The 16,547-nt window shown below is 56.4% G+C and overlaps 1 protein-coding gene across 2 annotated transcripts in view; it reads left to right on the top strand.

Annotated features, from left to right (window-relative positions):
* Positions 1-2,470: 2,470 nt before the first annotated feature.
* The window catches only part of STX1A (syntaxin 1A), a 77,491-nt gene continuing 63,414 nt past the window's right edge, over positions 2,471-16,547 (top strand). The window contains exon 1 of one of the 2 annotated variants that reach the window (XR_005259416.1): positions 2,471-2,573. Coding sequence is in view for 1 of the 2 variants with exons in the window: in XM_038157894.1 (XP_038013822.1) it covers positions 2,544-2,573 (30 nt within the window). In the remaining variant the exon portion in view is untranslated. The remainder of the gene's footprint in view (positions 2,574-16,547) is intronic. The other variant, XM_038157894.1, reaches the window with a different exon arrangement.

Genomic DNA, 16,547 nt, shown 5'->3' with positions numbered 1-16,547 from the left:
CAGCCTCTTCCCTCCACAGGGTGCTGAGAGGTATTAGGGGAGATGAAACCTCATGGTGGGCACTGGAGGGCTGCTCTGAAACCAGACAAGGTCTTTCCCTTGCAGTATGATGGTGGCTTTGTACATCCTTCCATGAGTGAGACCATCCCTGGCACTGGGGTGATTCACAGCAACAAGGTCTGTGTCCCCCTCACTGGGGTGCAGTGAGCCCCTGCCCGCATAAGTTGCAGAAAGTGCAGCACCAACAGGAGAAATGCTGTGCCACCGCCTGAACTGTGCCTGGCACCTGAGCTGTGCCCTGCACCTAAACTGTGCCCAGGGCTTAAGTTCCACCAATGAGACCTCTCAGCACAATGGGATCCTGCTCCTGCACTCCCAGCTGAGATGCCCATGGCTGTCCCTTGACATCAGAGCTCTTTAAAGGCACCTGGATGGTGGTGGCCAAAAATCCTGTTCCTGTTCCACTTCTTGGCATGCAAGGAGCTGGTTTTCAAGGTAATACATGTATGGCTGGGAGCAGGAGTTTCAAATCTCTGGGAGGGAGACGGTCCCTTCCCCTGCAGGAAGCCTTGACCCTGATGGTCCCAGCTCTCCTTGGGCTGGAAAGCCCAAGGACACAGAGTTTATTATGGGACATTTTAGAGAGAAAGTAAAGGTGGTAAAGGGATGAATATGGGTAATTAGGGGAAAAACACGCATGGGATAATATGGGAATATTGGGGTGGCCCTGGTGTAATCCGGCGGTGCTGTCCGGGGGGGGAGAGTTCTCCCGGAGGAGAGGGAAGGCAGCCCGAACCCCGCCCCGCTCTCTTCCCGCCCCGCCCCGGGGGTGCCGGGGGTACCGGGGGTGCCGGGGGTACCGGAGACCGACTCCGCAGGTTCTGCCTGGAGCCGCCAGGGGGCGCCGCGCCCCAGAGGCGCGCTCGGAGCCCGGGCCGGGATCACCTTTGGGGGCAAACCGGGGCTGTGCGGGGGAACCGGGGCTGTGCGGGGGAACCGGGGCTGTGCGGACAAACCGGGGCTGTGCGGACGAACCGGGGCTGTGCGGGGAAACCGGGGCTGTGCGGGGGCAGCGGGGGAACCGGGGCTGTGCGGGGGAACCGGGGCTGTGCGGGGGCAGCGGGGGAACCGGGGCTGTGCGGACAAACCGGGGCTGTGCGGACGAACCGGGGCTGTGCGGACAAACCGGGGCTGTGCGGACGAACCGGGGCTGTGCGGGGAAACCGGGGCGCTGCGGGCAAACCGGGGCTGTGCGGGGAAACCGGGGCTGTGCGGGGAAACCGGGAAACCGGGGCTGTGCGGGGAAACCGGGGCTGTGCGGGCAAACCGGGGCTGTGCGGGGTAACCGGGGCTGTGCGGTACCGTGACGGGTGAGTGGGTAGAGCGGAGCCATGCGCGGTGAGTGGGGTGTTGTGGTGTGTGGGGTGGGGTGTGCGGGTCAGTGAGGCGTGAGTGGGGTTGTACGCAGGGTGAGCTGCGTTGGGTTTGGCCGTAACACCCGCGGGGGAGACCCCCAGCCTTTGCAGCAGGGCACCCCAGTCCCCCAGCACTGGGCACCCCAGGGATGCTGGACACTGTCGGACTGCGGGAACTGCGACCCATGGCCCCGCGGCTGGATCCAGTGGCCCCAGGACCTGCAGGAACCTACAGGCCCCTGCTGTGGGAGATCCCGCTCCTTTTTATCCCTGGCAGCGGGGAGGGAGAGGGCTGTCTCCCCGACACTGCCAGTTTCCCCATAAGGGGCAAACGGGCAGCATCTGTCAGAGCCCTGCTGGCACATCTCTGCTCCCTGCAGGCCTGGTTTGGGGGTCCTCAGGGTGGATCCCCCAACATGCCCTGCTTGTCCCCAGGCTGGGGGTCAGAGCCAGCCCGTCCTGTTGGTGCCACCAAACCTCGCTATCTGCAGGACCCCCAGCACCAGTGCCACCGCCCCAGGGACACCCAGGGGTGACCCTGCTCTTAGGGCTGCCCTGCTGTGCATCCCTCCACACCCTTAAGAGCACGGCGATGTGATGTCCTACAGGTATGACCTCCCCAGGTGTGATTCCTCCCGATATTCCCACTGCCTCCCGTGGCCTCCCGAAGTGTGACGCCCCCAAGTGTGAGGTGCCCTGGGTGTGACCCGCAGCTGCGACCCTCTCGCGTGGACCCCTCCCAGTGAGAGGGTCACCTCATCCCTTCCCGTAGATGAGACGCCCCCAAGTGTGAGGTGCCCTGGGTGTGACCCGCAGCTGTGACACCTCATTTTTCCCCGGGCGCGACCCCCCCCCCTCCCCCCCGGTGACATCCCCTTGTAGCTGTGACCTTCCCAGCTGCGCCATCCCCTCCTCCGGTCGCCTCTCCGCGAGGTGAGACCCCGCGTGCCGCGTCCCCGCAGTCCGAGTCCGCGATGCGAGTGTCCGCCTCTCAGTGTCCCCCTGCCGGTCCCCCCCGCCAGGGCAGGGTCCCCGCGGTGTCCCCCGCCCCTCTCCGCAGCGCTGCACGCATGCTCGGCGCCCGCCCCTCCCCGCGCTCTGCCCGTTCCCAGCGGCAGCGGGGCAAGGATGAAGGACCGGACCGGGGAGCTGCGCGCTGTGAGTGCGGGGCGCAGCCGGGGATGCGGGGGATGCCGGGGATGCGGGCAGCCCTCTGCCCCATCGGGGACCGCCCGAAGCCGCCTGGGCCCCCCTCCCTGGGCAGGGGCCGCCCTGCGCTGATCGCGGCGGCGAGGGGGTTGGGCGGGGGCTGGGAGCAGCCGTGAGCCCCCCGGAGATCGCCGGGATGTCGGGATTAGAGGAGGGGGGTTCCCCGGGCTGCGCCGTCCGCACGCCGCGGAGCGCTCCGGTTCTGCCCGGCTCGGGGCGGTGCGAGCGGCGATCTGCGCGGTACCGGGGGCCGCGGCGGCGGAGCAGCATCGCCGCTGGGAGGAGCGGATACAGACGAGTATTCGTAGCGCTGCGGGCGGGGGCTGCCCGCGGGCGGCGGGGTCGTGCCGTGCCGTGCCGTGCCGTGCTCACCGGGACCGTGCCGCGCCCGCCCCGCTCCGCTCCCGTTTTGCGTGCTCATCCTCCGGCGCAGCCGCTGCGGCGGGGCCGGGGCCGCCTGCGCCGCGGTGACCCCCGCGCCGTGACCCGGCTTGTCGGGAGGCCTCGGGCTTGGTGCGCGGCCGTGGCCGGCCCCGAGCCCCCCGGAGGCCCCGAGCCCCCCGGAGGCCCCGAGCCCCCCGCGGCCCCGGAGCGCGGGCGGGGGGAGGCGGCGGCGGCTGCGCGCATGGAGCAGCGGCGGAGGGAGGCTCCGGTGCCCCCGCCGCCCGTGCCCTGGCCCCCTGTGGCACCCTGGGGGCCGCCGTGGTGCTGCTGCCCACGCGTGGGGCCGAGCCCTGGGGACAGCGCCAGTGGCCGGGGGGGCAGAGCCCGAAATCCCGGGGTGCTGCTCCAGCCCCCGCCCCGTACCACCCCCTGGTCCTCCCTCCAGTGCTTTTTCTTGTTTGGTTTTTTTTCCCTTTTTTTCCTTTTTTTTTTGGTGGATTTTTTTTTTTTTTAATTACTTCACGGTTGGCGCTGCAGAGCCGCCTGGGATTGCAGGGGGGTCTGTCCCGTGGGGAGGACTCTGCCACAGAGCGAGGGGCAGTGGGGACCACTGTGGTGTCCAGTCTGGTCGGGCATCAGAGCATCCATCAGAGCTGCCACCGGCATCACCTGGCTGGGAGTTTGGTTTGGTCTGAAAAACACCAGCAGGATGGAGCTGGGGTGATGCCAGCGAGGGGCTGAGGGGTGGCTGTCAGGGGTGATGGGCAGCTGTTGGGGTGATTGGGCAGCTCGGAATGCCCAGGGTTCACTGTATGTGCCCAAGGGTGGCTGTGGATTCTGGGGTTGGAAGAGGCTCCCCCAAGAGCTGCCTCCCCACTCTGCCTGGAAAACACCCAAACATGGGGCTCTGTCTCCACCACCAGCACAGGCTGTGAAATGGGATTGGAAAGCAGGCTTTTTAATAATAATAGTAAAAAGAAGCCTCATGAATGTCCTTTTGGCAGCCGTTGCTGGCTGAGAAGTGATGCCATGGAGTATTTTAAAATTTCTCTGTTCCTTTAAATACGCCTTAAGAAAAATAAAATGTGTTTTTGCCTCACTCCCGCTGCTGCTCCTTATTCATCAGCCTCATGCTGGGGGTGCAGCATTCTTCCCGGGGACTCCTGGGGATGGAGGAATGCTTTTGAGCATCCAGTTGCCCCGAATATGAGTGGGTGCCCCCTGGCAGGACTGCAGTGAGTGAGGCAGCATGGATTTACACCCTTGGTGCTGGCAGACACCAGGGAGGAGCAAGATGCTGCAGTGGACACAGAGTCAGGAGTGTTTGAACTTGTATTCTCTTTGCTGCCTCATTAGTAGCCTGGGTTGGTTCTTCCCATGTTAATGCAGTGTTTAAATTCTGCCAGGGATGATAAAAAAGAAGGATTAATAAAAAAAGAGCTGGCATTGTTGGAGCAGAGGAGGGGATGTAGGGCGGTCACTGCTCTACAGAACGGGAGCTCCATGTCTTAACGGGATTTTTAAAATGGTACTTGAAATTCAAAATGCTAATCCCAGCTCTTTTCTGAACCTTGGCTCTGGTTTGGATCAGACTCGCTGGAGCTTATTCAGTGCCCTTGTGGGAGTAGTGCCCCAGGTCTGCTCTGGACCAGGGATAGGAAATTAAACTTACAGATAAAACATGTCCTCTTGTTGTGGAGCAGTGCTGCTGAGGATGGGCTGTGCAGGATGCCTTGGACGGGGCTGAGCAGAGCTTTGTTTACAGCTGCTCTGTGCAGGTGTCACAGCTGTGGCTATCAGTGGTGTTTCCTGCCCATCTGGAGTGGGTCTGGAGCTGGTCCCCTTCCCCAACACCCCCAGAATCAGCCCTGATGAGATGCTGTGTACATGCAGGATTGTGAGTCCTGTGGTGCTCCGTCGTGCCATAGAGCTGGCCGCTCAGTTTGAGTGAGGCATTGGGATTTCCAGGATGTGACACAGGTCCAAATGGTAAAATAATTATGAATGGTGCTTGGAGAGTGGGAGGAAGAGAGGGAGACGTGCCAGTGTTATAGGATCACAGAGTGGTTTAGGTTGGAAGGAACCATGCTGGTCCAACCCCCAGCCATGGGCAGGGCCCATTTTTTGGGGTGCACTTTCCCCCTGTGCCCGTTGTTCATCTCCACAGCTGTTTTTGTGTGCATTTCTCCAGCGATGTTTGTGTGTTTGTGCCGTGCCACTGCCCTCCCTAGCTGGCTGAATCTCCACTCCTGACAGCCAAGTCTCTGCTCCCAGCACTGCCTCCTGCCAGTGGGAGTAGTGGGAGATGGGAGTTAAAAATAAAAGGAGAGAGGAAGCGAGGAGGGCTCCAGGTCCGGCTCTGTGGATGCGCCCTGTCCCCTCCTGTGGCAGTGAAATCTGCAGCAGTGCCCCAGGACTCACAGCCCGACCTCGCTCCATCCCTTCCTCTTAATTCCATCCTGTTCCTACTGAGGCTTTCTCTCCTGCGGGCGCAAATGTGAAGTCGAGCACAGTTGCTGTTTGCAGAGGTCAGGTCTTGTGTGTCTCCATCTTTTCCAGAACCCCCCGGCTGCAGAAGTCCCTGCAGACCTTGCAGATGAACATATTCACTTGTTTAGATGCCATCTTCCTTTCCCTTTTTAACCCTCTTCATTGCCATAAGTGCTTTCGAGCTCCTCTGTTCAGCCAGAAGGGTCACACGTAAATAATTCATCTGTCCTGTGTCCCTGCCGGTCGGGAGTGGGGCTGTCACGTGGCGGGTGACAGCCGGTGGCTGTGTCCGCAGCTCCGCCTCAGCCTGACGGGCTTCAGCTTTACTGAAATGCTGGTTTTTTGGGGGTGGGGAGGAGCAGAGCTGCCGTGGCAGGTCAGACATCATGGCTGCCCTGCGAGCGTTCCTGATCCCACAAGCACTGTGGCAGGGAAGCTGCTTTGCCTGCTCCCTTGGGGTCCTGGGGCAGGAGGGTGAGATGCTGCTGAATCCTCACTGCCGGCGTCTGCTGGGCTGGGCAGCTGGGCAGGGAGGAAGGTGACAGGAGTGATGTAGATGAGCCCTACATGCTCCTGTGTGGGATCTTCTTGTGTTCCTACATGCTCCTGTGTGAGATGTTCTTGTGTTCCTACATGCTCCTGTGTGAGATGTTGTGTTCCTACATGCTCTTTGTGGGATATTCTTGTGTTCCTACATGCTCTTTGTGGGATATTCTTGTGTTCCTACATGCTCTTTGTGGGATATTCTTGTGTTCCTACATGCTCCTGTGTGGGATCTTCTTGTGTTCCTACATGCTGCTGTGAGATGTCGAGTTCCTACATGCTTCTTTGTGGGATCTTCTTGTGTTCCTACATGCTGCTGTGTGGGATCTTCTTGTGTTCCTACATGCTCCTGTGTGAGATGTTCTTGTGTTCCTACATGCTCCTGTGTGAGATGTTGTGTTCCTACATGCTCTTTGTGGGATCTTCTTGTGTTCCTACATGCTCCTGTGTGAGATGTTCTTGTGTTCCTACATGCTCCTGTGTGAGATGTTCTTGTGATCCTCCATGCTCCTGTGTGGGATCTTCTTGTGATCATACATGCTGCTGTGAGATGTTCTTGTGTTCCTACATGCTCCTGTGTGGGATCTTCTTGTGTTCCTACATGATGCTGTGAGATGTCCTTGTGATCCTACATGCTCCTGTGAGATGTTCTTGTGTTCCTACATGCTTCTGTGTCATATCTTGTGTTCCTACATGCTCCTGTGTGAGATGTCCTTGTGTTCCTTCATGCTCCTGTGTGAGATGTCCTTGTGTTCCTACATGCTCCTGTGTGAGATGTTCTTGTGTTTCTGCATGCTCCTGTGTGGGATATTCTTGTGTTCCCCAGCAGCTGAGAGGTCCTGGGTGTCCCTGTGCCACAGGGATGCTGTTCACAGCAGTGGGTGCACACTGTGGTAGGGCAAACCACAAACTGGGAAAGCCATTTTCTGTGCTTTAAACATGGCTGCAGGCAAAGCCCAGAGTCTGGGTCAGCTCTGGGTGGCGTGTCATGTCCCCAGCCTGGGAGGGGCCTGGTGGGATGGTGGACAGGGTTTGAGGGACAGACAGAGCTCAGAGGGGACACTGAGCCCCAGGGTCCTTTGGTATGTGTTGGGGAGCTTCAGGTCTGGTGCATGGGGGCTTGGTGGTCCCACTGAAGTCAACTGAAATACAGGAATACTCTTGACCCGCTGAGACCTGGTGTCAGTCTGGGCAGCAGAGAGTGACAAGAGTGATGATAAGTGCAGCCAGATAGGTCAGCTGTGCATTCTGTGTCTGAGAGGATGGAGCCAAAAGGGCTCAGTCTCATCCCCGCTGTTTTAATCGAAGTGTCTTTGTGTGTGAGCTGCTCGGAAGCTGTACAAATGTTTGTTTTGCCATGTATCTCCCCATTAACAAGATTTCTCAGGAAATATGCAAAATTATCACTACAGGCAGAACATGTACAGTAAGGCTCATTAAGCTAAGTACTGTGATAAATTGCTTCTTCCAGAAAATTATGTATATTAGCAAAAAAGGAGGAGGTGAGCCCAGGTGGAAGGCCAGGAAGACAGAGTATGTGGCATTGTTCTGGCTCCGGGTGACCTGAGCACACCTGCCTCAGGGGAGTGTCCTTGCACCATGGGATGATCCTGGAGATGTGGGGAGGGCAAGCAGAGGACAGGACGGCACGGGAGATGGAGATGGAGCAATGCTGTGTCAGGACCAGACCAGGCACAAAGCCAAAGAGGCTCTTTGCTTAGGAAAAACATGAAACGAGGCAACTGTGGAAGCACGAGGAGCAGAAAGTTTTGCTGAACTGAAAGAAGGGGAGAGAGCAGGGGGGAACGTGTCACAGGCTGCTGGCACCCCTGCACCTCTGCCTGTGCCCCTGCCTGCAGTGGCCAGAACCAGGGCTGGTGTTGGGAACGTGGGCACTGCTTTTGCCCCCCAAATCAGGGAGCAGACTTTTGGCTGTGAGCAGGGAACAGGCTGTGGCATGTGGTGTCTCATGGGCTCACAAAGGGGTTTGGCTTGAAAAGGACCTTCACGGACCATGTGCTTCCAACACCCCAGCCATGGGCAGGAACACCTTCAACTAGACCTGATTGTTCTGAGCCTTCTTCAGTTTGACCTTGAACACTTCCAGGACTGGGGCTGACACTGCAGACAGACTTCAGGATGCTCAAGTCCCGCATGAGAGATGTTCTGAAACATCTTTCACCCTTTTCCAGTGGTACTTTGAGTATTTTCCATAGTGATGCAGCAGCTCTTCCCTCACAGGAGGGTCTCTCTTCCTCCATCACCTTTTGCAGGAGTGATGGAAGTAGTGAGTGGAGCCCAGGACATGTGCTGGCCAAAAGCTTGGGGACATCCAGAGGAGAACAGGAAGTCCTTCTGCTCCAGCAGCCCTGGAGAGCTCAGGCTCAAGAAAAGATTCCCCTCAGTTGCCAAGGAACCTTCAAAGAACCATATCAACCAACGCTATTGCCTTGAGCTGGGACATCTTCCACTAGACCAGCTCCTGACTGGTTGTAGAATTCCAAATCTCCTGCCCAAATTGTGCTCATTTGCTCCTAGGCCAGCATGTTCTTTCTACAGGAGAAGGTTCTTCCTCCCTGCTGCCTCCTCCTCCTCAGGCATCCATCGGCCCCTCAGGATACACCCCAGCACAGGGGACAGACCTGGCTTGCAGCATCAAATATTACTGCAGGGTAGGACTGAACTTTGTGTTAACAGTGCAGTTTTCCACATTCTAGGGAATACTTGCAGACCCGGGTTTCTTTTCATGGGAAATAACTAAAAATGAAATTTTCTGCTCACTGTCCAGTGAGTTTTCAGGAGAGTGCTGCCACTGTGGCCACTTCCATGCTGCTGTACTTCTGCAGATGTGTGCTGCAGGTTTTCCACTATGAGCTCTGCCTTCTTCCCTGCCATTGCTGGTCTTCAGTCAGGTTCTGTCAGACTTTGGGTTTGTGTATGAAATGACTGTTTGTTTTGGTTTTCCAGAGGACCTTTGCCTTTTGGGAGGATCAGTGGCTCACCTGGATGATGCTAAGGGTCTTTTATAGGCAAGAGCACCAAAGAAATGTCATTGAGCTTTCATGACCATGTGAGCAGCCTGGTTTTGTGGAAGGTTGGACTGGAGCATCCTTGAAGGTCCATAACAAATCAGTATTCCATGAGTGCCTGTTTGTAGGTGGGGTGATGGGGTTTGCAGGATAACCATTGTGTGGACTGTGTTGATCCCACTGCCATGGGAGTTGTGGTGCTGCCCCTATCACCTTCTCTGCCTGAGGCTTTCCTTCTTTTTTCTCTGACAGTTTCCTAGGACAGGCTGCAGTGTCACTAGTGGGCATCACCAGGGCTTGGTGACGTTGGCAGACACAAAAGCAGGGTGATGATCCCAGCAGAGACCTCTGGGTCTCACTCCATTCTTCAGCAGGTGAATGGAGTGGACAGAAGAGATGAGTGCTGTGGCTGCAGGTCCTTCTGCTGCCCATGGGAAGCTCTGGTCTGCACAGGAGCTGTAACAATGATGATGCCACTTAGAGGATGTTAAAAAATTAATTTCAGATTATTTAAGCCTGTTTGTAAGCAAGTTATTCTTCAGCAATGACTGTAAATTTATAAAGTACTGCCTGTAAAGTCTGGGTGCTTTTCCAGTAGGTGATAGTGCTGTCCATGTTTCAGAGCTACAGGAGGAGGTCAGTGAGTTCAGCTCATTGCCCTCTCCAGGACTGGTGGCAGCTCTGTCACCTCTGGCACTTGCTCTTCAGAGTTAAGGAGAATTTTACCTGTTTGCTTTTAAAACTGAGCTCAAGAGCGATCATGGTTCTGATGAAAGGCTTGGACTTTGTGGCAAAGGCTGGGAATTATTTTGCAGGAATGCAAGCAAGCACCTAAGCTCTAAACTCTTAGAAATCATGTTCTCCCTTGTATTGCTAGTGTTGGAAACTGGAAACACCACCTGACTCATGCAGATGTTGCTGAATGCTGAAGTCATCTGTGCCTTGGACTTTTATTCATAAAAGAAGTTGTTAATGGGAAGGTATGGGCTGGTTTTGGTGAATATTAGAATTACAGAATTGCTTAGGTTAGAAAACGCCTCTAAGATCCTACTGTTTTCCCAGCACTGCCAAGGCCAGCACTAACCCCAAGTGCCACACCTACACATCTTTTAAATCCATTCAGGGATGGTGACTCCACCCCTGCCCTGCACAGCCTGTGCCTTGGCACCGGGGCAGGACAGCCCTTTCCATGGAGAAATTTTCCCCAGTATCCAACTGAATTGCCCTGGCACAACTGAGAGCATTTCCTCTTGTCCCGTCCCTTGTTCTCTGGGAGCACAGCCTGACCCCCACCTGGTTCCACGCTCCTGTCAGGGCATTGTAGACAGTGAGGTTCCCCCTGAGCCTCCTTTTCTCCAGGCTGAACCCCCAGCTCCCTCAGCTGCTCCTGGTGCTCCAGACCCCCAGCTCCAGCTGCTCCTGGGCCTCTAGACCCTTCCCAGCTCCATTCCTTTCCCTGGACACTCTCCAGCCTCTCCATGACCTTCTTGTTGTGGGGGGCCCAGAACTGACCCCAAGATTTGTGGTGCCTCAGCCGTGTCCAGCACGGGGGGACAGGCCCTGCCCTGGTGCCCTGGTCCTGCTGGACACATTGTTTCTGGACTAGCCAAGTGCCATTGGCCTCTTGCCCACCTGGGCTTACTTCAGCTACTGCTGGCCAGCGCCCCGAGCCCTTTCCCAGCTTTTCAGTGGCTCTGCCCCCAGCCTGGAGCATTCCCTGGGGTTGTTACCCTAGTGCGGGACCTGGCACTTGGCCTCACTGAATGTCACAGAATTGGCCTCGGCCCATTGATTCATCCTGTCCAGATCCCTCCTGCCCTCCAGCGGGAAAACATCTCACCCAGCTTGGTGTCTTCTGCTGAGGGTGCCCTCGATCCCCTTGTCCATGTCATTGAGAAAGCTGTTCGACAGGAGTGGCCCCAGCACTGATCCCTGGAGGACACCACTGGTGGCAGCTGCCAGCTGGATCTAATGCTGGAATGGGACACAGCTGAGTTTGGGGCCATGGAATGGTGGTGCACTGTATGGTCTGCAGAAAGGGCTGAGGCTGAGACCACTGGTAGTTTAAAGCATGGTTTTGGATGGTTCAGCTCTTCAGGGCTGTCTCCTGGGAGCACACCCTCTGGCTGGCCTTATCCTCAGCCTTGGCACCACCTCCCTGGAAACCTTCAGGAGCAGGACTTCAGCCCTGCTTGAAGGGCTTTTTTTGGCTGCTGCAGATGCCTAAAGCAAACCCTGAAGTGTGGGGAGGTCAGGGTGATGCCTCAGGTTTTAGCTTTTATATTTTTCAGATTTTGTGCTGCTTTAGTGTGTGAGTTTAGGCTTCATATGAGGGGATGGTGAGCTCTCTTCACAGAGCAGGGAGACAAAACAATTCCTCCTCCAGCTGGGGCCCAGAGACAAATGATCCAAATCTCAGGCCCAAGAGCACAAACAACGTGGGCTGAAGAGAGAAAAACAAGTAGGATGGGACTGCATGGGCTGGAGCTGTAACTGGGCAATGAACTCCAAGATGCAAATGGAGCAGAACTTATAAAAGTGAGAGACTCCGTGACCAGGTGTGCATTTTGTGGCCATTTTGGGTTGTGCTGCCCAAGGTGGATCCATTGAGACCTTCTGATAAATCCCTACTTTATTCTTTGGCTCTGTCTAGTCTGTGTTCTGGGTCAGCCTTCACAAGGCATGAAGGGCAGCTCCAGGGTGAGGGACTCCTTTGGTGGGTGGGAGATCCCTGGGTGCCCTGCACCTTGTCCAGGTGAGGCTGTGCTGAGCTGCCCTTGTGCTGCCAAGCGTTGCAGAGCCAGGCTGGGATGTTTCCAGAGATCTGGGCATCTGCACGTTCTCCTTTGGGCTCTGTGAGATGGCAGAGATGTCAGTGCAGCTCCCTGCTCAGTTGTTGTGACCTTGTCCTTCCTTGCACAGCTGCGTGCCAGAGTGAGCTGCCCTGGGAGCTCTCGGTGTCAGTGCCACTGCCCTTGGGGGTTTGGATATAGGGGACAATGTGACTGCTGGATGTTGGACCCCCGTGTGTTGAGTTTGCAGGACAAGGGAGGAATTGATGAATCTGACTCCATGTTCTTAGAAGGCTAATTTATTATTTCATGATATTATATTATACAAAAGAATGCTGTACTAAACTATACTAAAGAGTAGAGAAAGGATACATCAGAAGGCTTAACAAGAAAGATCCTGAAAAACTCGTGACTCTCCTGAGTCTGACACAGCTGGACGTGATTGGTCATTAAGTAAAAACGATTCACATGTTGGATAAACAATCTCCAACCACATTCCAAAGCAGCAAAACAGGAGAAGCAAAATCAGATAATTATTGTCTTTTTTCTCGGAGGCTTCTCAGCTTCCCAGGAGAAGAATCCTGGGCAAGGAGGATTTTTCAGAAGATATGACAGTGACACCCGTGTGCCACTCTGTGCGGGGACACAACCAGACATGACCCAGAGCTGCTCACAGGCAGCCCCAGGAGCAGCCCGTGCCTCCCGCCGCGTTCTGGTCGTGGTACAAAAAGAACATAATTTTACAAAGCAAGTCAAGCCCAGATGGCTGGGATCTCTTCAGCTGGGCAGAGCAGCACGGAGGTGTTCGCAAATAAAAACAAACAGATGCAGCCTGGGAGTGGAGCCGTGGAGCAGCCTCCTCATCTCAGGGATGAGGCCTTTCTTGGCTTCACTGAGTGGTCCCTAGGAGGGGGATGGCAGCTGGTGTGGCTTTTCCTTTCCCTTGTGCTTTTGTGAGGCTTGCCTTGTCTCTGGTAGGGTGGGAGGCAGCGTGGTGCTGGAGGCAGGCAAGGGCTCGCTGCCTGTTTGGACACAGAGGTTTCCCAGGAAAATGTGCCAGCAGGGCTTGCTAGAGGGCTGTGTCTGGGTTCAGGTGTGCCCAGCAGGGGCTGAGCCCCGTTGTTCCTCTGCTCTGCCTCTGCTGCCTGCACCAGCCCTGGATGCATCTGGGCATGGTCAGACCCACCTGCAGCTCTGACAGGAGAGGACAGGAACGTGGGGCTGCCTGTGGCCACTGCTGGGGTGACAGAGACCTGGTTGTGCCCTGCACGGCCCACCCTGCCAGCTTTGCTGTTTGGAGGAGAGCAAGCATCAACTCTTTTCAGGTGTTCTGTGCTCCTTTGCCTCTTTCAGAAAGCGCTTGGAGAGGGAATGGGGTGGGTTGGAATGAATTTATTACCATGTGCTGGTTACAAAACCTCAGAATAGAGCTGGGATGCTCCAGGGCTCTGGATGTCTTCCCATCTGCTACTCCTGTTTGTCAGGGATGGTATCACAGTTGGCTTCTGCCTCCACTTGGGATTTTGGCCCTTGTGGAGGGCACTTGGAAGCCTGTGAGGCTCTGGAAGCTGCTGGAGGAGCTCTGGCTGCCCTGGCCTCCCCATCCAGCTCCTGCTGCTCAGTGGCACTGAAAAGGCAGCAGCTCCCAGAGCCCTCCCAGCTGCCAGGACAGTGCCCACATGGTGCCACTGCTCGGCCTCTGGTGGACTGGAGAAACAAAAACCTTGCAAAAGAAGGGTTATCCTCACCCACCCTGTGTGGGGGGAAAGCCTGGAAGCCCTGAGTCCTTGGAGCTGCCTGACAGGGCCTGAGGCAGAAGTGGAGGGGCACTGGGAGGATGCTGTGCCTGACACTGTGAGTTCCCAGGCTGGGGAATTGTTTGCTGCTCGTGCTGAGCAGCACCTGCAGGTAGTTTTGACTGAGACAGGAGCTTTCCACGTGGCTTTGGAAACCTGGGATGCTCACAGTTGGGATGCATGAAGCCAAAACAGTTATGTTTCCTTTTGAAACATATTTATTTTTCTTTTGTTGTTTATTTTTTGCAAGTTTTGGCCTCATTCCTGTTTTTGTACTAGAATTAATCATGGGGGGACACCTCAAGCTTGGGGTAGAGCAGTGGCCAGGGTGGAGGGAGATGCAGGGAGCAGCTGATCCATCCGTGCCCTGCGTGCTGTGAGCTGTTCTCCCTGGCATCCCCTCTGGCTCCAGTCCAAGTCACCCATTAGTGGATGTGGCTGCCCTTACTGGCCCAGGGCTGGGGGTGGTGGGGTGGGATGATCTGCCTGACACGGGGGGTGAGAGGCAGGATGGCACTGAGGGTGTTTCCAGTGACGTGGGATGGACAGATGGTGCCCTTCTCCAGCCTGGAGTGACAAGTGACTTGTGCCCTCCTGACCAGCAGGCTCCATCTGTGTAATTTCCTCTTCATGGGGCTTCTGGCTGGGCTCTGTGCCACTCCCCCTGTCCAGTGCCTGCCCTAAATAACATCTCTCTGCCTGTCCATCAGCCTCTGTGCTCCCAGGATGGTGTGCCCTCAAGCATGAGTGCCTCTGGCAAGGCTGTGTGTGGCTTGGGTCCCCTTCCTGCAGCATTTCTGGGTATGGCAGGGTCCAGTGGGTAGGACCAGGCAGGGATGTGACATCCTTTGTGCAATGAGGCAGGCCTGTTTTGGATGTGGAAGGGACAAGCAAGAGGTGACAAGGACAATAACATCTTGGCAGGCACCCTGCTCTCCTGCTGCTCTTCCTCTGCTGCCAGTCCCTGGCCTTCCTGGTTTCTGTACAAGTCTTCATTTAATATTAACAGTGGGAATACTCTGCTCACAGGCTTCAAAAAGGGGCTCAGAATTATGGCAAATTGAGATCCTACCAGAATGATGGCAAAAAATGCTGGATAGGCTTGTGGGGAGGTTGTGTTGAAGGTGTGTTTTTCTGTACAGGGCTGCAGGGGCTGACTGGTGCTTCCCATCCAGTTCCACCCCCTGCCATGGGCAGGGACACCTTTCACTAACTGCTCCAAGCCCTGTCCAGCCTGGCCTTGGACACTTCCAGGGATGGGGCAGCCACAGCTGCTCTGGACATCCCACCCTCATGGACCAACATTTCTTCCCCGTGTCCAGCCTGACTCCACCCTCAGTTCAACACCACTGTCCTGTGCTGGGACCCCAGAGCTGGAGGCAGCTCCAGGGTGTCTCAGAGCAGAGGGGGAGCATCCCCTCCCTCCCCTGCTGCCCTCACTGCTGAGGATGAGCCCAGGAGACGCTTGTCTTTCTGTGCTGCCAGTGCCCATGGCTAGGTCAAGTCCCATTTGTCACCCAGCAGAATCCCCTGATCCATCCTCAGAGGGTGCTCTCAGCCCCCTTTGCTTTGACTCTTTCCTGTAGATGAGCATCCTGCTGGGTGCATGGTGAGGTGGCAGGAGCTGCAGGCAGGACAGGTGTCCCTCCATCTCTGGGGGTGGTGTGGATGTCCTTGTCCCTGACATGGAGAGGCTTAGCAGGGTGGGGGAAGAAAGTTCCCTGGATCTGGAAACACACACCCAGGGTGGTGTTTGCATTGGCAGGTGCATCTTCCATCACTCACAGTGCGTGTCCCCGGGATCTGCTGGCATTATCCAGGATCCTGGGGGGTGTAGGTGGGGGTCTGTGTTGTTATTGCCCATCCAGTGGGCTCTCAGTACCACCCACCAACGTGTGTGATGCTTCCAAGCTGTGGGTGCTTAAAATCAAGGACAGCACCAACCTAGCAGGCATGTGTGATATGTAAGTGGAATGTGAACGTGGATAATACTTGTGTCTCTGTAGCAAAGAGCTGTCCATGCATTCCTGGCTTTAGGACATGGTTCTGTGGGACCTCCTCGATGGTGAGCCCTCCTGCCATGTGCTGGGGGAGTGCTTGGGATGCTCTGGGAGCAATGGAGCACATGTGGGCATTGCTCTGGAAGCAGTTGTTGGCCCCAAGTGGACCTGAGCTTACAGCCAGACTTGCTGCTGGCTGAAGGAGTGGCACTGGGGATGGGACAGTGACAGCTGCCACCGTGCTCCTCAAGGCTGGAGCAGTGATTGCACAGGACAGGGGGAGGGACTGGGCTGCCTGGTGGCACTGGCATGCAGGAAGGATTTAAAAGAGCCTGTGGCCAAATCCTGCCCTTGGCTCCAGGGAGGTGTGGGAGGGGTTGGATGTGGTCTTGTATCCAGCTCTGCCAGAAGCCTGAGCTGTGCTCTGGCTCTCCATGCTGGGCTGTGACTGCTGAGGGGAATGGGAGAGGTGGTGTGCACCTGCTGCGAGCAAACTGCAGAATTTTGGAAGCAAAAAGCTTCAGGGAAAAAGCTGGCCCTGCCTGATGCAGAAGGCAGTGTCTGCTGCAGGGACTGTGCAGCCCCAGCTTGTCCCAGCACGCAGGTAGCCAGTGGCACCAGGACAGTGACTGTCCCCTGGGCTGAGGCATCTCAAGTCATGGGGTCAGTTTTGGGTCCCTTGAAAAGGAAGACATTGAGGGGCTGGAGCATGTCCAGAGAGGGGAACAGAGCTGGGGAAGGGTCTGGAGGACCAGGAGGGGCTGAGGGACCTGGGGCAGCTCAGCCTGGAGAAAAGGAGGCTCAGGGGGAGCCTTCTTAACTCTCTACAACTCCCTGACAGGAGAGTGGAGCCAGGTGAGGGTCACTCTCTCTTCCCAGGTTATCAAGT

The sequence above is a fragment of the Motacilla alba genome, chromosome 19, assembly GCF_015832195.1.
Source record: "Motacilla alba alba isolate MOTALB_02 chromosome 19, Motacilla_alba_V1.0_pri, whole genome shotgun sequence".
In the NCBI taxonomy this organism is placed as follows: domain Eukaryota; kingdom Metazoa; phylum Chordata; class Aves; order Passeriformes; family Motacillidae; genus Motacilla; species Motacilla alba.
This window is presented reverse-complemented; position numbering and strand designations above follow the sequence as displayed.